General features: G+C 43.7%; 1 protein-coding gene across 3 annotated transcripts; it reads right to left on the bottom strand.

Moving 5' to 3' along the window:
- Positions 1 to 1,469: 1,469 nt before the first annotated feature.
- Positions 1,470 to 14,671, bottom strand: LOC105862887 (olfactory receptor 11H7-like). Of its 3 annotated transcripts, XM_076006007.1 has the most exons (3): positions 13,799 to 14,671; positions 6,292 to 6,902; positions 1,470 to 5,185 (listed from the first exon to the last, which is right to left on the bottom strand). In XM_076006007.1, exons 1-3 carry the CDS (start codon positions 14,244 to 14,246, stop codon positions 5,114 to 5,116), a joined length of 1,131 nt encoding a protein of 376 aa, XP_075862122.1. In that variant the 5' UTR covers positions 14,247 to 14,671; the 3' UTR covers positions 1,470 to 5,113. The 3 variants fall into 3 exon arrangements, with proteins under 3 accessions (XP_075862122.1, XP_012604961.2, XP_075862121.1); XM_012749507.3 differs by lacking the exon at positions 13,799 to 14,671 and adding an exon at positions 7,138 to 8,362 and having other exon boundaries at positions 1,470 to 6,902; XM_076006006.1 differs by having other exon boundaries at positions 1,471 to 6,902; positions 13,799 to 14,670.
- Positions 14,672 to 18,877: the final 4,206 nt, after the last annotated feature.

Genomic DNA, 18,877 nt, shown 5'->3' with positions numbered 1-18,877 from the left:
CCTTCGGAGGTAACATGTGTCACTGCCCCTTTGCAAAACCAGCCACATGGCGTGCTGGTTTTGCTGGTTTTAAAATAGATCGACAAGTTTATTGACATTCCCACCTCCAAAGGTCTAGCCTTTTCCTTGCAGGTGGGCCAGACTCGGAGCCTCACCTGCAGACAAGCAGACGGTGGCAGAGGTGGTGCTGTGCTCGGGCATATAAAGGATGCCTGGCACGCTCTCTCGCTCCTGCTCTCACTCTCGGATGGCTCACCCTGGGGAAGGCCAGCCTCTATGTCACAAGGACACTCAAGCAGCCCTTTGAGGGTCCCTGTGCGAAGTGCACGTGGAGGGGAACCGCAGGCCAGCACCAACTCACCACCCAGGTGAATAGCCCTCAGCGGTGGGTCCTCCAGCCTCAGTCAAGCATGCAGGCGACTTCAGCCCCTCAGCCTTCAAGGGCTCCAGCTGGGGCCCTGGACTTCGCAGAGCAGGGATAAGCCACCTCCCTGACACCTGTGTCCTGTCTGAACTCCCGAACCACGGAAACGATGAGATAATAAGCCTCCAAGTTTGGGGGATGATTTGTTATGCAGCAATAGATAACTAATGCCTAATCTCAAAGAGATGGGGAAGTTCAAATGTCCCACTGGCCTAAAGAAGGAACTAGTCACAAGGTGCCCCTTGAGATGGCTTCAAACAAAAACCTGGATTCGCAGTGGCTGTTGACGGAAACATCAAGGGATTGCTCTGGTCCCAAGACCCTACCAGGAAGAATATTCAAGTCCACAGATGTGCAGGAAAGGACACTGAAGCTGGACAGCAGTGTGTAAACGTCTTTGTGAAGAACACAGCTAGATTTCAGGAACATTAGAATGTAAAAGGAATGAGCATCTTGGAAGCCACGGAAATGATACAACCCTGTCTTTTCAGTCACATACTGTCTGATTTTTGCCTGTGTTGTGGTTATTTGCCTTTAACTAGAAGATCTGTGGGGGTAGATGTGGAGGCAAAATGAGAAGGTAAGTAGAAAAAGTTCTCATATCCAAGCAAAGCAAATGATTATTTTTCTGAATTATAAACAAAATTAATGCTACATAAACTATAAATATAATGATTACAACTAAGTTCATCCGACCTTAACTCATTGAAATATTTCATGTAATCCTAGCATTCTGGGAGGCCAAGACGGGAGGAACACTCAAGGTCAAGAGTTCAAAACCAGCCAGAGCAAGAGCGAGACCCCGTCTCTACTAAAAATAGAAAGAAATTAATTGGTCAACTAAAAATATATAGAAAAAATTAGCTGGGCATGGTGGTGCATGCCTGTAGTCCCAGCTACTCGGGAGGCTGAAGCAGCAGGATTGCTTGAGCCCAGGAGTTTGAGGTTGCTGTGAGCTAGGCTGATGCCACGGCACTCACTCTAGCCTGAGCAACAAAGTGAGACTGTTTCTCAAAAAAAAAAAAAAAGAAAAGAGAAAAGAAATATTTCAGATTAACTTGGTCAAGAACGATCCTGTAACTGTATATATATAGAGAGAGAGAAAAAATAATAAATTTCTCTATACACACAGTATCTATGTGTATACTTAACCTTAGGTAACATGTATACCTATATGTCATAGCTAGAAGTGAATTTTTTAAAAAATTAGCCACGAAGAAATCCTTAATAATTAATAGTGGTCTTGTCTACAGTTAACTGGTTACCTTTATATTGAAATAGCTAGACATACTAGGACATGAGTGGAAAACAGTTTGATTCTTTTTCCTGAGGTCCATTCAAATCCCATTTGTGAATTCAACCTTTAACTCCCCTTGGACGAAATCTTACATGAGATCCCATGTTCTTGTCTAGTACTCTCTCTCTCTTTTATTTATTTTTTGCTGGAAAATTTTTTTTTCGGCATATTATGGGGGTACAAATTTTAAGGTTTCAATAAATGCCCTTTCCACCTCTCCCCCCACAAGTCTGAGTTTTCAGCATGACCATCCCCCGGATGGTGCACATCTTACTCCTCTCTTTTCTTAATTGTGGAAAAAACACATAACATAAAATGTACCATCTTAACCATTTTTAAGTGTACGGCTCAGTAGTGTTGAGTATATTTATATTGCTGTGAAACAGATCTCCAGAACTTTTTCCGTTTGAAAACTGAAACTTTGTACCCCTTAAACACACCCTCCCCTCCCTCCAGCCCCTGGCAGTCACCATTCTATTAATTTTTTCTATTTCTGTGAACTCAAATACTTTAAATACCTCATACAAATAGAATCACATGGCATTTGTCTTTTAGTGACTGGCTGATTTCACTTAGCATAATGTCCTCAAAGTTCACTCAGTTGTATCATATAACAGAATTATTTTCCTTTTTAAGGGTTATGAATATTCCATTGTATGTATAGTCCACATTGTGTTTATTCATTCACTTGTGATGAACGTTTGGATTGCTTCTACCTCTTGGCTATTATGAATAATGCTTCAGTGAACATGGGCATGCAAATATCTCTTCAAGACCCTGCTCTCAAATGTTTCAGATATGTACCTGGAAATGGGATTGCTGGATCACATGATAATTCTATTTTTTATTTTTTGAGGAACATCCATACTGTTTTCCATAGCAGTTGCACCATTTTATAATCCCATCAACAGGGCTCCACATCTGTGCCAACATTTATTTTCTAGGGTTTTTGTTTTGTTTTGTTTTTTGCTGTTGACATCCTTATGGGTGTGAGGAGGTATCTCATTGTGGTTTTGATTTATATTTTATCTAGTCACTTTTTTTTGCTTCCTTTCTTTCTGAGACAAGAGTCTCACTCTGTTGCCCTGGCTAGAGTGCTGTGGCGTCAGCCTAGCTCACAGCAACCTCAAACTCCTAGGTTCAAGCGATCGTCCTGCCTTGGCCTCCCAAGTAGCTGGGACTACAGATGCATGCCATGACACCCAGCTAATTTTCTCTATTTTTAGTAGAGACGGGGTCTCGCTCTTGCTCAGGCTGGTCTCAAACTCCTGAGCTCAAGTGATCCTCCCGCTTCGGCCTCCCAGAGTGCTGGGATTACAGGCGTGAGCCACCGCGCTCCGCCTAGTCACTCTTAAATGACAAAAAATCCCACAGTCATTTTCAGCTTCAAAGAACAGCCTGGCTTTAGTAAACATGGCAGGCTGAATAACACCCCCACTCCCGCAAAGGCGTCCCCGTCCTAACGCCCAGAACCTTTATGTGGATCTGTAGACATGTTATGCCACGTTGCAAGGAATTCAAGCTGCAGAGGGAGTTAAGGCTTCTAATCAGCGGCCCTTACACCCAGGTCGCCTGTGACTGCCCCAGAGTCAGAAGAGGGAGGTTGGGAGGAGATGGAAGGAGCAGGAAAGACCACCCTTTGAAAAAGCAGAGGAAATATGATGCTTGCATCTTCCGGGTAGGGCAGATTCCCAGTGATGACCTTTCTTTTCCGCTGCAGGTCCTGCGATCCTCTGGAGCCCTGGGCAATCCTTGTCTCTGGACAAGAGCTTCTCACTCCCTTTTCATCCTCTGCTGCCAGCGGTAACCTCCAGCCTCTTTGTGCTGCAGCCTCTCTCCTTTGGCATGAAGCGTTTTAGACAGGTCTTTTCCAACAACCCCAAGGCCAGACCCTTCCCTTAAGTCCTCCTGGCTCACAAGAACACTCTGGCATCCTTTCCCCACCCCCGCCAGTGGTAGACCTGCAGTTTTCTCTGCACTGCACATGTATGTCTTTGCTCGGCCATCACACGGGCAGTTCCAGCCACAGAGACCTGCGGTCCCCAAACCCCAGGCCGAAGACCAGTACCCGTCCATGGCCTGTTAGGAACCGGGCTGCACAGCAGGAGCGCAGGTGAGGGAAGCTCCACCTGTATGTACCTCCGCTCCCCATCTAGGTCGCGGCATCAGCTCCGCCTCCTGTCAGATCAGCAGCAGCATTAGGTTCTCATAGGAGCGCGGACCCTGCTGTCAACTGCACATTCGAGGGATCCAGGTTGCTCGCTCCTTATGCCTGAATCTAATGCCTGATGGTCTGAGGTGGAGCTGAGGCGGTGATACTAGCGCTGGGGAGCGGCTGCAAACACAGATCGTCATTAGCAGAGAGGTTTGACTGCACGATAAATGGAATGCGCTAGAACCATCCCCAAACCATCCCCCCATCACCTGTCCATGGAAAAATTGTCTTCCATGAAAACCAGTCCCTGGTACCAAAAAGGTTGGGGACTGCTGACACGGACGACCTTCTCAGAGAAAAAAAACTGCTTAAAATGTATAAGTGTGGCTGATTTTACAGTCTTTTTATTTTTGTAAGAGACACGGTCTCACTCTGTCACTCAGGCTCGAGTGTTGCAATCATAGCTCACTGTAGCCTCAAACTCCCTGGCTCAAGCGACCCGCCTGGCCCAGGCATGCCCGCCGCCCCGCCCCACGCAATAGCTAGGACTATAGCGTGTGCCACCATGCCTGGCTGCCTTTATAGCTTTAAACTTCTTCTAAACAATGGGGTGGATTCATTCAACATTTCCCTATAATGAGTATTATGAACGACTACTTTTCTATTCTTGCTTTCATAGATTTTGCCCAACTTTATTCTTAAGTTAATCAATATCTTTTTACATTGCATATATATGTATATATGGCAGAAATAGTTTCCTGCAATAATTGTGTGCTTGCAATTGTGGTAAATGAACTATCCATAAGAACTTGGAAATTTTGAGATAATTCACAATATTTCCTTAAGTATTTACTTAGAGCTATTTGAAAACTGTGTCTTCTCTGAACATTTGCCCTAAACCCCCACACTTTCTGACTTTAAACTCAGTATCATTGCACCATTTGTATGTGAGAAAAGAACATTTTATAAGAACTCTCAACTAATTTCAAGTAACTGTAGCCACCACTTCCTCTCTCCCCTTCCCTTTTGCATCTTGCCCAAGTTTAAGTTTCCCTGAGGGTACAAAGAATTTTCACATTATGAAATTGGTTACTGCTGTGTCATGAACTATTATTAATGACATAAACTACTATTACTCTAAATACCAATTTAAACAACTTTCCAATCCAAATCCAAGACATCAAAACCAAAATTATCTTACAAAGGAGAAATTCTCAATTAATTTGCCTTTTGTAGATCATTTCTTGAGGAAAACACACACAAAAAAAACCTGATAATATCTGTTGACTCTTAGAAGAGAGCTGGGGACCTAGGAAAATGGGGAAGAGAAAGACTTGTTTTTACTAAATATTGTTTTCAACCTTTTGAATTTTACTCTATATAAATTTTTAATTCAAAAAACTTTTAATTTTTAAATAATAATTTGCATTTGAAATTATAAGACTACCACTTAGCACTCAATACTCCAAGCAGAAGGAAGGCACAGTCCTGTCTTTGCTCCTTCTTTCTATTGGTTGGAATGTGATAGAAGGAGCAACAACAGCCCTTTTGGGTCATGAGGTGGCACACTAATCATGGCACAGCAGAAGAGAATAAGTATGTTGACTGCAGCGCTGCCTCAGCCGCTTGGATAGTGTACCTCCAGATTCCTTTTACAAAAGAAACAAATTTAACTTTTTGAAGGCACTGATACTTTGTTCCTGTTTCCATTGTTATATGTAGCCCAACCTACCTCTAATTAATATAAGTGGAATAGCCAATTTCTTATCTTCATAGCGACCACAATTTCTCAGTTTCTAAAAACAAGTACATTCTCAAGAGCTGCCTAACTACTCAAACACATTAGGACATTCTACCAAAAATGCATGTTGGTAGAAAACATGCACTAAAGACACAAAAATGATTTCACTGAGGCCAATTGAATGTACACAAGAGTGAAGACTGTAAGCCAAACAAATAACTTTGACTTACTCATATTGCTTTTAAAATCAAATCAAGGCTCCAATTTTAGGTTAAGTGAAAGGCAAGTCCTTACTCTCAGCTGATGAATCTAACAGGACTGGCATTGCTGATTCAAAACGGCTGAGCTTCTGTTTAAACCCCGCTATTCCCAGTGTGGCCACCCCACCGCTGGCGGCACACCCAGTGGTGCAGTCTTCGCTGCAGCTCCTTATTCCAGAGCCCGTAGATCAGAGGGTTAAAGCACTGAGCAAAGGCAAAGACGCCGAAAAGCACCAGATTTAAGGCAAAGTAAAACAACCCGCACAGCTTCCCCAAACCTATGAATACGAGAGTTGGTACCACATGTAAGCTTATCTGAACTAAATGAACAAGGATCGTTCTCCTTGCTTTGATATTTGACCTATTAAAATGGCCAGCACGTTTCCCTTCCTGGTATATCAGGGAGTAACTTACAAGAATGACAGACAACGGAAGGAACAGGAAAACCATGCCAATGGCCCTGGCAGCAGCGCCGTTCAAAATAACAGGGCAAAGGGGCTCGGATCTAAAAACAGAAACCACAGTGGGGCTGGCGCTCTCTATGAGGAATAAACAAACATTCTTGAGTATAACGGCTGCCCAGGCCCCAGCCAGAATCCTATACTTAACTGAATCGACAAAGGGCATGGGTCTCAGGGGCCAGCAAATCACCGCGTAAGTGTTGAGCGCCATCAAGGCCAGGGTGAAGAGAATCCCTTCTCCAGCGCTGAGCTGCGCCCCGAACACCACCCAGCACAGCAGCAGGGGGCTGCCGGCCCGCAGTGCCCGCAGGCCCTGGAAGACGGCCCCCAGCCCGCAGCAGGAGGAGACGCACAGCAGATGGTGGCAGAGGAGCACGTGTCGGGCCTCGCTCCGCAGGCTCGGGCTCTGGGACACCACGGCGATTATCAGCACAGTGATGGCCGTGGCGAAGGAGAAGGCGACCAGGTACACAGAGGCCTTCACTGTTGCCTCCAGCCTCAGCCAGTCTGACGCGTTGCAGTGCTCGGAAGACAAGTTCATGATCTTCGGGAGTGGCTTGGCTCCTGGGAGAGAAAAGAACAAGAAAGGGTGAGTCCGTGTGAAAGTCTCGCGTGCGGGTTTTCCGCTCTGTGGTCTCGTGTCAAACGGTCTCGAAGAACAGACTGCACAGAAGGTGACAATTTTAGTGCAGCCTTGCTAGAGATCGAAGGAACTGGAGAAATCATCTGGGGTCTTCTTTCCATTTCAGGGGAGGGGCAGATACGCAAGTCCTCCAAAATGAAGGTTTGAAAGACGTACGCTGTGGTGCTCGGCAAAAACTGCTTGAACGCAGGTCGAGGTTTCGCTGCTCATGCATTCTTTTCCATCTTGGACTGTGAGCATTTCCTCCGCTCAGAGCACAAGGCACAACATCATCAGCCAATTGCTTAACCACCAAGCCCGTGTTAGCACGTGTACATGCAAAGCTCCAGGAAAGAGAGAGGGCCCGAGCTGGCAGGGACAGAAGGAAGCCACTGACTCAGAGCCCTGAACTCATTTAGGTCCACAGGACAGGAGAGGGAGACTAACAGTGGCAGTGGCAATCCTGGTGACATTTACTGAGTACTTTCTAGGGATCAAAAACCATTTTCAGGGGGGGAAATGGGCATTTATTGAAACCTTAAAATCTGTATCCCCTTAATATGCCGAAATAAAAAAAAAAAAAAAGTTTTCAGAGCCTATTTCTCACTATCCCTGAGCATGTTTTATTTCTCGCCAAGTGGTTTTATTACAGACTTTTCACAGACGGGGAAACTAAGATTTAGAGGAGCTGAATTGCTTGCTCAAGGCCACATGGTCACCGCGTAGTGGGGCCAGGACTTGAACTTGGGAGTGCGACTCCAGATCCCGCACTCTCGGCCACAAGGTGGAAGCTTGTGTCAGATGCAAGGCCAAGTCAATTGGTCTCGCAATCGCAAGTCAAGTGCAAGACCAAGCTCGTTCTCTGAGTTCTCCTGTGGCCAGTTACATTTGACCAGCCAAATTGACTGTGTTTGTAGGAATATTGTTTCTGTTCTTAGGAAGCTAAAAGACTGAACATCTAGGAAGGTTCTGGAATCCCAGGGTTGCCCAGGGAAAGTGACCCCTGAAATGGAAGGCATGCACAGTGACCTCATAAAGCCTTCTCAAATGTGCCCAGCGATGAACAGCACACTGTGTGGTAGCCTGGGAACCCCCAAATTATGGTGTCCTCATTGCTGCCATGACAGTCTACAGTGGAAGTATCGACTGTTGCCTCCCTACCTGCACCCCTTCCACGGTGCTGGGCCCTGTGGCCCTTGCACCTGGCTCCTTCCTCATGAACTGTGGCATCTCCTCCTCCCCAACAAAGGCGATGGATGTCTGACTCATGGAAAATCATTCTGTAGACTGGGCCAAGTCCATCAGAGTCTGTCTCTTAAAAATCCAAGCCAAGGCACACAAAGACAGTTGTCCCAGGGCACACAAAGGCTATTGATATTGTGTGATGGGCTTGACAGTCAAGGCATGGCATGAGTGAGTAGAAGAAAGAGACAGAGAGAGGTAAGAAGAAGCACAGAGATGTGAGGCCACGAGGCCCCAGAGAAGGCCACAAAAGCCCCTGCAAGACAAAGAGAACAACCTGCACTCCTGCTTTTCTAATTGTACTGAAATGCACTGCATTTTCTGTCCTTGGGTTCTGAAAACATAATGCACATTCTATTATTTAAGTTAGCTTAAATGGGCTTCCCTAGTCCTTTATTCTGTCCTCTAGACTTCAAAGTGTACAAAATGGGCCCTTTATACATTTTTATATTGATTTCCTGATGGGCATGTCACAGTGGATATACAACTGTCCCAACTTCCTGAGGATCTAAAATGCCGTAACTCCTTATGAAATCCCTCAGTGAAGGCATAATTTTTTCCCCCTGGGTATTGTGTTGTCACCCTTTGTGGAGAACGTTCTTTGTTCTGACGCGTTTTTGAAGCCATTGTCACGCCTTTGAACTCCAGGCATTTATTTCCTCTTCTCTCCAGCTCTCCAGAGAGGAACTGAAGTTGCAGTGGTCACTGTCATCATCAAAGGCGTTGCCGAGCTTTCTCTGGGGGCAGACTTTTCAGTCAAAATCTTACACAAGGACCCCTCCACATTAAATAGAAAAATGCATGTCTGTTCCCATTAAATGCTTTCTCCTCAGTAGCTCACCCCCAGACAACACCCCAGAACTGCCCTCTACCGAAGTCACTTCGCTCCTCCTGTCCTTGGTGCGGAACGCTGCAGCCGTGCGGCACCGGCACGCTTCCTCTCCTGATCTGCAGGGTCCTCCTCACTCACGCCCTCAAGGGGCAGCTCTGAACTGGGGCCTGGAGCTTCTGGGCTTTTACCTTATTCCTGAGAACACGATCACCCCCACCCCAACCCCAAAACGTCCTCATGTTTATTTCCCTATGCCTGAGCCTCATCTTGCTGACCTGAATAGAATCCCAGCCCTAGCACAGAGCCCGCCCGTCCCGCCAGGCCTCCTCCCTGGCCCTGAGCCCAGCCTCTGACCCCCAGACATGGGGACTTGCTGCTGGCAGAGTCCTCACGGGTGAGGGCCTCCCCGTCTGCTTGGGCCTTCCATCAACACACGCTGCTGGGCTCACAGTTGTCTCTTTCTTCTACTCACTCATGCCATTGCCAATCCTGTTTCCCAGAATCTGAGGAGATTTTGTCTTTGGTCATTTGGTTTGTCTCAATTGAGTTCATCTTATAACATTTACTTTTGAAATGTGTTGCAGTTATTCTAATGTTGCATTATTGCAATTATTAAAGTAGTTAAAAGTTAATTTGCCCATGCGGAAACTTAACATAATCTTTTTTTCTTTTCTTTCTTTCTTTTTTTTTTTTTTTTTTTGAGACAGAGTCTCACTTTGTTGCCCAGGCTAGAGTGAGTGCCGTGGTGTCAGCCTAGCTCACAGCAACCTCCAACTCCTGGGCTCAAGCGATCCTGCTGCCTCAGCCTCCCGAGTAGCTGGGACTACAGGCATGTGCCACCATGCCCGGCCAATTTTTTCTATATATATTAGTTGTCCAATTAATTTGTTTCTATTTATAGTAGAGATGGGGTCTCACTCTTGCTCAGGCTGGATTCGAACTCCTGGCCTCGAGCGATCTGCCCGCCTCAGCCTCCCAGAGAGCTAGGATTACAGGCGTGAGCCACCGCATCCAGCCCTTAACATTGTTAAAGCTTTAACACATAGCAGCCAAGACAGTGAGTTTTGTGGTTTGCTAGTAGGCTGTCCTCCACTCCACAGTCAACGATTTTCTTCCATTGCATCAGTAGGATAGTTGCCCCATCCCAAAGCAACAAGACACAGCCCTTGTCTCTCCACAGGCCACGCCTGGTCTAGCCATAAACCAGACGCCTTATCAGTACAGTCTCGGCAAAGGGGAAATCAGCAGGTTCCATGAAGCTCTTTTGTTTTCTCTCTCTGACTTAGCATTGGCGATTCGTGTGAACTTTTTGTCAGGTTTAATTCTATTTCTCCAAGTTAAAGTAACAATTAATTTAATTATAGCTATTCTCATTAACCTTTTATATAGGCCGTGATTTGTTTCACTGATGAAAAACATCCCCTTAGTTTTGACACTTCCTCATAATATACATTGCTTGGTTAAATACTTCCATCTTTATTAGGTGTCTTTGCAAGAGACATATTCTACTTGATTGTACATGCCAGGCAAAGTCAGCTCTCCAGATCTGAAAACTGTATGATTTACACAAACTTATCATTGAAACGAAAATCCATAGAATACCTTAACCTTTGGCTGTTAGGGACCGACCTTCCACAGCCCCACCGGACAGAAAAGCAGAGACATCGAGGATGCAATCACACAAGAGGAGGTTTATTTTCTGACTAGCCAGGGTCCAAGCCCCAGAGCACCAACGCAGTGGCCACTCTTGCAGGCAAGGACCCCGACCGGGGTTGCAGCGTGCCTTGTATCCCTATGGTGCATACGCTATGCATTGGCTGATCATGCGTGGATCATGCATTGACCTTTAACATGATTGGTTGGCTGGTAGCCCCACTATACAGGGGTTCAAACAATGCAAAGTTGGCAAGCAACAGTTTCCATGGCGCAGGCAAGAAAGCAACAGTTTCCAGAAGCAGACGTCTCAGTTAGCCTTCCCGGATGTTGCTTCCGGCTTCACTGGGGGCGCGGCACCTTGCAGGTGTGCAATGACTCAACCCCTCACATGGCCTTCTCTGAGAACTTTCACTTAGCACAAAACTGATTATTAATTTATTATCAATAAGTGATTTCTCTCAATTATAGTAAGCCTATATGTATTTATAAAGTTCCTTTGGCAGAGATATAAGCCCACCTATCGCAGAAAATTCTTTTTCCATTTGGATGGACTTGCATCTTTTTATAGCAAAGTCTACTTATGCTAAGTGATCAGCGTTCTTAGTTATTTTCATTAGCATTTATATTTGCCTTTTAGAATTGGCATCAAATTTTGAATCATATTTGTAGAGCCAATGGCTGTTTCAATACATATCCTTGTGATTTTTTAAAAAATATATGGCTATTCTATTTCTATTTTTATTTAATGAATTTATTCTGAAGGAAAAAATATATTACTGTTACTAATGCTATTTTTCAAACATTATTTGTAATTATATTTTGTATTTTTCAAAGGAACTTAACATTCTAAATATTAGTGACAAAGATAATTATTGACTTTGAAAATCCAAGCTATATTATCATTAAAGAACTTTAAAAAGAGCAAATCATTTATAATCAGTTAGAATTTTTCAATATACGACCTATCCTAGTTTCTCAATTTATATATTCACTCCCTCACTAATTCATTCACTCATTCAATAAATGTGTATTTTGTACCTATCATGTCTCAGGCACTGTGCTAAATGCTGGACCTGCAGAGAAGAATGAGATAGGGCCCCTGCCTTCAAAAAATTTACTTCATTAATTTCGGGCTGGGAGCAGGAGTGAACACTGGTATGAGTTTATGAGAGAGATGGCAGAAACAAATCAATTTCACATTTTTTGAATTGGAGGAAATGTATGAAAACCACAGACCTTTGGTTAGAGAAAGGCGAGTTCCTCTTCTTTTACCAAGAAGAGGATATGGGGAAAGTATTCTTCCTTCTCTTGCATGAGAAGACAAGGCAGGAGAGGTTGGGATGAATCCTATTTAAGTACAGACATGGGGTAGCAAGAGAAGCCTTCCGGAAAAAGCAAGGGCAGCAAAAAGTTCAGTAAGGCTGTTTGAGGAAGGCAGAAGCAAGGGAGGCCCTCTAGAAAGCCACAACTGTGCAGGGAGGCTGGCACTGTGGGTAGGCAATGACGGCACCGCTGACACAGGCAACCCTGTCAATGATGCCTGCAGAAGGGAAACAGTCAACAAAGAACCTCATTTAAGGGAACACAAGAGTCTGAAAGGTGCAGTTAGCTAAAGCTAGATCCCGGGCAACTTTGAGGTTTGACATAAGTGACTTAACCCTTTGCACTCGCTTGCTTTTTTCTCATTATCCACTCGGACATTATCCACGCTCGACACCCGAGTGCAAAGGGTTAGAAGGCTTTCAAAGCCATCAAGATTCAGGATATGTGGCCGGGCGCGGTGGCTCACGCCTGTAATCCTAGCACTCTGGGAGGCCGAGGCGGGCGGATTGCTCGAGGTTGGGAGTTCGAAACCATCCTGAGCGAGACCCCCCGTCTCTACTAAAAATAGAAAGAAATTAATTGACCAACTAAAAATATACATACAAAAAATTAGCTGGGCATGGTGGTGCATGCCTGTAGTCCCAGCTACTTGGGAGGCTGAGGCAGGAGGATCGCTTGAGCCCAGGAGTTTGAGGTTGCTGTGAGCTAGGCTGACGCCACGGCACTCACTCTAGCCAGGGCAGCAAAAGTGAGACTCTGTCTCAAAAAAAAAAAAAAAAAAAAGATTCAGGATGTGGAGAAGCTACCCATTCACAGAACAAACGACCAGTCATCACAGGGATTCTCAGTGTGTAACACAACTGGAGAGACCCAGGTGACAGCACAGGTGCAGGATGCAAGGCCCCCTGGGAAGAGATCATGGTCCTTAGATAAGGGAACGATGGCCAGAATGCATACATTCTGCATGTGTGCCCGGGAAATGCAGGGACGTATCACTCTGCTCTGGTGAGAGTTGCTCCAATACTCAAACAAACTTCCAATAGAAGTATAAAGGTCCTACCTTCCCTTTCATCACCTCCTTGGCCACTGAAGCCATCCACATGCACAGGCCAGGCCCACATAAATGCAGGGAGGCAGAATCCCTGCATTTGTGGAGTTCACAGTCTTTCAGGGAAGACAGATATATAAACAAATACTTTCAACACTGTGAGTTAAGTGCTTTAATTTAAAGCAGTATGGAAACCCAGAGGAGAGAATCTAATCTTCTAGAAGGGTCAGAGAAGACATCCCAGAAGACACTGACCCTTTAAAAAGGCCAGTTAGCCAGCCTTCCATTCATTCATTCATTCATTGCACTGAGTATCTCTGGCTATTGTAGGTGCTGTGGATACGACACTGAACAAGACAGACAGGTCTTGACTCTCGTGAAATGTCTATTCTGGTGGGGTGGACGACATTTCCAAGAGAAACCCAAAATGATTCCTTAAGACCATTCATATCCACTTTCTGGCCTCACTTTCTCCCCTGCTTCGTATTTTTCTACTGAGACCAGAGCGCCATGACTGCTTAACCTGGAGCTTTCCACTCCTTTTTGCAAGCATAGCACTCATCAGGATACTAAAATGCCAGTTTACTGTGTACTATCACAACAGAGTAACTCCAGAAAGGCATGATCAGATAGAATCAAGTTTCCAAAAATGTGGAACTGAGAATGAACTTCAAGCAGAAATCAAAGTGAGAATGCAGGAGTCCCGCCTGGCACGGGGCATCCTTACCTTACTTTACCAGTGGGGGTCTTTTCTCCAGCGCAGCAACGAGTTCTCTTTTCCAGGAAAACAGTGTGTGGAAGAACAGCGGGAGTCTCTCTGTGAGTCCGAGGAAGAACTTCCAGTACCCACCATCTAGCAGTGGGGAACCGAGGGGCATGCCCCACTTCACCTGCCAAGGCCCCTGAGCCTTCAGACCTGAGGGTCCCTTCTGAGGAGCCTGCTGCCAGTGTGGCACTGTGAGTCCTTGCGGAGAGCCCCAGGAAGGCTGAGAAAGACGGGGACTTTCTGCGGTGGCTACTTCGTGAAGGAATGCCCAGCACCTTCTGCCCAAGAGGAAGTGGAGGCAGACAGAGCCAGCACCCCCACTTCTGCATACCGGGTCCTTCTGCAGAGAGGCACGCACTGTCTGTGCACCTTCTGGGGTCTGGCCCCACCTCATGGTATGTAAAGATGACGAGGACCATTTTCTCCAGAGAGAGATGAAAAATCGTCCCCACCCTAATACAAAGGGAAAATTCAAGCCACTGGAGCTGGTGGTTTTGAGCCACGTTAGCCTCCGGGGACCTCAGATTATGCCTGTAGAAGTGACCACAATTGCATAACAGAGGCAAGAGAAAGGCAGTTGGAAGCTTCTGCAAGGCACATTTGGTACCATTCTGAAAATTCAAAATTTCCTGTTTGCCAACACGTCTGCTTTAAATTCCTCAGGCTGCTAATTACATTGCAAGTGGTATACACCAGCTTCTCCTCATATTTATAGCTTTCGTTTCCCTTAGAAGTTATTCAAGTAATATATGTTGGTTGTCAAAAATGTAAAATACAGATACGCATAAAAAAGAAAATAAAAGTTCCCAATAATACCACCCCTTGAAGACGACGACTGTTGGCACTTTGGTGTTTTTCTTTCCAGTCTTTCTTCTGTGCTGAGGTGGATGTGAGGGGGTGCTTCTCAACATCCATTCTACCCTACACCTCTGGGGAACATCCAGGCAGTTTTGCTGGGATTTGCTCCATTCTCAGCTCCAGCACGGGTTCTGATTTGGCGAAATTAAATTATGATTATATCCTGCTCTTCACACAGTGTTTGTTTTAGGAACCAGCACCTAACCCAGACCTAAGCCAATCACTGCCTGGCATCGCCCTGGCCCCAGGGAAGGCATATTATCAAGATGGTCCAATCTCAATGGCTGGGGGAGAGACAGGCACTCCTCGGGGTTTGGAGGAGGTAGCTCTGGATGCTGTCCGCAGCCACCTCGCCACCACTGGAGGAACCAGCTTTAGGATAAAGCAGATGCTTCAAAAGGCAAAAAAGAGATATAAAAAAAAAATTAGGCCCTCAAAGAAATTTCTGAGCTGCTAAATTAAGCTAACGCCAAAACCTGCCTTACTTCTAGAGTTTCCAGTTATGTGAACAAATGAATTTGCTTGTCGAAGCCAATTAAATTGAGTTTTCTATTCCTTGTCACTAAATGCATCCTAAATGACTCACGTAGGTATTTTTATAAAAACGCATGGCCCCATTTTACAAACACACATGCACACCAGCACAAGAGAAGATAAAGAAAATTACATATCAAACTGTTGACAATAATTAATTCAGGAATTGGGATTGTAGGAATTTAAGGGGAAATTATAAACATTTTTCTTTTTTTTTTTTTTTTTGAGTCAGAGTCTCACTCTGTTGCCCGGGCTAGAGTACTGTGGCATAAGCCTAGCTCACAGCAACCTCAAACTCCTAGGCTCAAGCAAATCTTCTGCCTCAGCCTCCCGAGTAGCTGGGACTACAGGCATGCACCACCATGCCTGGCTAATTTTTTCTATATATTTTTAGTTGGTCAATTAATTTCTTTCTATTTTTTATTAGAGACAGGGTCTCACTCTTGCTCAGGCTAGTTTCAAACTCCTGACCTTGAGCGATCCTCCCGCCTCGGCCTCCCAGAGTGCTAGGATTACAGGCGTGAGCTACCTCGCCTGGCCTAAACTTTTTCTTTGTAACATCCTGGATAGAGTTGGAACCCATTGTATTAAGTGAAATATCCCAAGAATGGAAAAATAAGCACCACATGTACTCACCAGCAAATTGGTATTAACTGATCAACACATAAGTGGACATATAGGAATAACATCTATTGAGTGTCTGGCAGGTGGAGGGGGAGGGGATGGGTATATACATACATAATGAGTGTGATGCGCACCAACTGGGGGATGGACACGCCTGAAGCTTTGACTTCAAAGCGGGGGCAAGGGAAATATACGTACCCTTAACATTTGTACCCCCATAAGATGCTGGGGAAAAAAATAAAAAGAAAAAAAAAACATTGATTTGTTTAAAATTTTTTAACAGAGTTGTTTTGTGGTTTTTTTTTAAATCTGGATAGCCCTGACTGCATAGCACAAATTACCCTAGATCAGGCGTCCTCAAACTACGGCCCACAGGTCACATGAGGGTGTTTTTGCCCATTTGTTTTTTCACTTCAAAATAAGATAGGTGCAGCGTGCATAGGAATTTGTTCATAGTTTTTTTTAAACTATAGTCCAGCCCTCCAACGGTCTGAGGGACAGTGAACTGGCCCCCTTGTTTAAAAAGTTTAAACTAGATGGTTAAATACTTTTTTTAAATGGCCCCTTTTACTTAACATCACAGCCCTAGTCTCTATAGATAGAAGAAAAATGTAACTGAGGAAATGGTGCAAAAATTACGGCAGGTGGAATATTTTCAAATTCTAACAGGACTGGCTGAGATTTGAACTATGTCATTAATAATAAATGTGTTTTAAAACTACTATGAACCAGTATTCAATGGCATCCATGTATTTCTTTTCAGATGTGCATTTTTATTTCTTTTTTAAAAGGTTACTATAGTTATTACAAGAATGTATTCTGGATCATGAGATATAACATATAAAATGTATCTCAATACAGTGTTTTTCCCATTAAAGGAAAAAATCTCTAAAACAATTTATATATATATGAACAAAAAGTTCTTATATTTAAAAGGTCCTTGCAAATTTTAAATATTCATAATATATTCAATTAGCAGTGGCAAAAAAATAATAAAAAAATTTTTAAGTATTCATTCACGTATGCCTACAAATGTGCAAATAAGTTATATTTTAAAAATATATATATACAGGCATCTCAGAGATATTGTGGGCTCAGTTCCAGACCACTGCAATAAAGCAAATACCACAATGAAGCAAGTTAAACAAAATTTTTTTTGCATATGAATATGTTTTACATATAACAGTGACATCTGCACTATATACTCTATGTGTATTAGTAGTCTATTATTAAGGATGAAACAGCATTATGTCTAAAAAATGTACATACCTTAATTTAAACATACTTTGATAAAAATGCTAATGATGCCCTGAGTCTTCAGCAAGTTGTAATCCTTTTGCTGGTGGAGGGTCTTGCCTCTGTGTTGATGGCTGCTGACCGATCAAGATGGCGGCTGCTGAAGGTTGGGTGGCTGTGGCAGTTAAAAAGGAAACAGTGAAGTGTGCCACATCGACTGACTCTGGACTCAGCTTTGGCATAAGGGAATGTTGTAGCTGGTTTGATCTTCTATCCAGACCACTAAAACTTTCTCCCTATCAACAATATGGCACAAGAGGCCTTGCCTTTATGTTGGCTTTTGACATAGCTTCCTCACTAAGCATCATCATTTCTAGCTTTTGATTTAAAGCAAGAGATGTGCTACTCTTCCTTTCACTTGAACACTTAGAGGCCATTGTAGGGTTATTTTTTTTTTTTTTTTTTTTTTTTTTTTTTGAGACAGAGTCTCGCTTTGTTGCCCAGGCTAGAGTGAGTGCCGTGGCGTCAGCCTAGCTCACAGCAACCTCAAACTCCTGGGCTCGAGTGATCCTTCTGCCTCAGCCTCCCGGGTAGCTGGGACTACAGGCATGCGCCACCATGCCCGGCTAATTTTTTATATATATATATATCAGTTGGCCAATTAATTTATTTCTATTTATAGTAGAGACGGGGTCTCGCTCTTGCTCAGGCTGGTTTCGAACTCCTGACTTTGAGCAATCCGCCCACCTCGGCCTCCCAAGAGCTAGGATTACAGGCGTGAGCCACAGCGCCCGGCCCCATTGTAGGGTTATTAACTGGCCTACTTAATATTTTTGTGTCTTAGAGAATAGGGTGGCCAGTGAATAGAGCAGCCAGAACACACACATTTATGGGGTAGGTTGGCTGTCGTATACAGGCACAGCTCATGGTGCCCCGAAACAATTTAAATAGTAACATCAAGGATCACAGATCACCATAACAAAGTTGGAAGAGTAACACCAGTTAATTTTAAGATTTACTATTTACACATGCGCAGTTCACCCTAAAAAAAAAAAAAAAAAAAAAAGATTTACTATAAAAGCTACAGTAATTAAGACAGTATGGTATTGCCGTAAGAATAAACCTACAGATCTATGGAACGAAATAGAGTTCAGAAAAAGACTCATGCATATCTGGTCAATTGATTATTGACAAAGGTGCCAAGGTAATTTAGTAGTAAATGGAGAATCTTTTCACCAAATAGTGCCACAATAATTGTATTATACATACATATATATATATATATGTATGTATTTACTATTCACTATTGATTCTATTTCCTATTACTATATACTCAAAAAGTAAATACATAATGTTCAAAAAGTATACATATACTCAGAAAGAATGATCCTTGACTTGTACCTTGAATCATAAACAAAATTCAGCTTAAATGGATCATAGACCTAAATGTAAAATCAACAACTATACAACTTCTAGAAGAAAATGAGAGAAAAATCTGCAACCTTAGCTTAGGCAAATATTGCTTATATAAGACACAAAAAGCTCAAATCATAAAATAAAAATATATAATTTTTTAAAAAATTAAAACTTCTGCTTATTGAACTTTTACAACTTAACAGTAAAAAGACTTATAACCCGATTTTTTAAAGGACAAAGAATTTGCATAGACATTTCTCCAAAGAAAACACACATATGGCTAAGAAGACATGAAAAGATGCTCACCAACCCTAGTCATTAGGGAAATGCAAATTAAAATCACAATGAGATACCATTTCACACTCACTGGGATAGCTAGCAT

The sequence above is a fragment of the Microcebus murinus genome, chromosome 8 (genome assembly GCF_040939455.1).
Source record: "Microcebus murinus isolate Inina chromosome 8, M.murinus_Inina_mat1.0, whole genome shotgun sequence".
NCBI classification, from domain to species: domain Eukaryota; kingdom Metazoa; phylum Chordata; class Mammalia; order Primates; family Cheirogaleidae; genus Microcebus; species Microcebus murinus.
Note: the sequence above shows the minus strand (reverse complement) of the source record. Positions and strands in the feature narration are given on the sequence as shown.

What these genes read in the sequence shown, in the direction of transcription:
- LOC105862887 (XM_076006006.1), bottom strand. Translation starts at nt 14,246, where the DNA reads ATGGTCCTCGTCATCTTTACATACCATGAGGTGGGGCCAGACCCCAGA. An exon ending in TGGAGAAAAGACCCCCACTG is followed by an intron (nt 6,903 to 13,798) that starts GTAAAGTAAGGT and finishes TTTCTCTCCCAG; the next exon opens with GAGCCAAGCCACTCCCGAAG.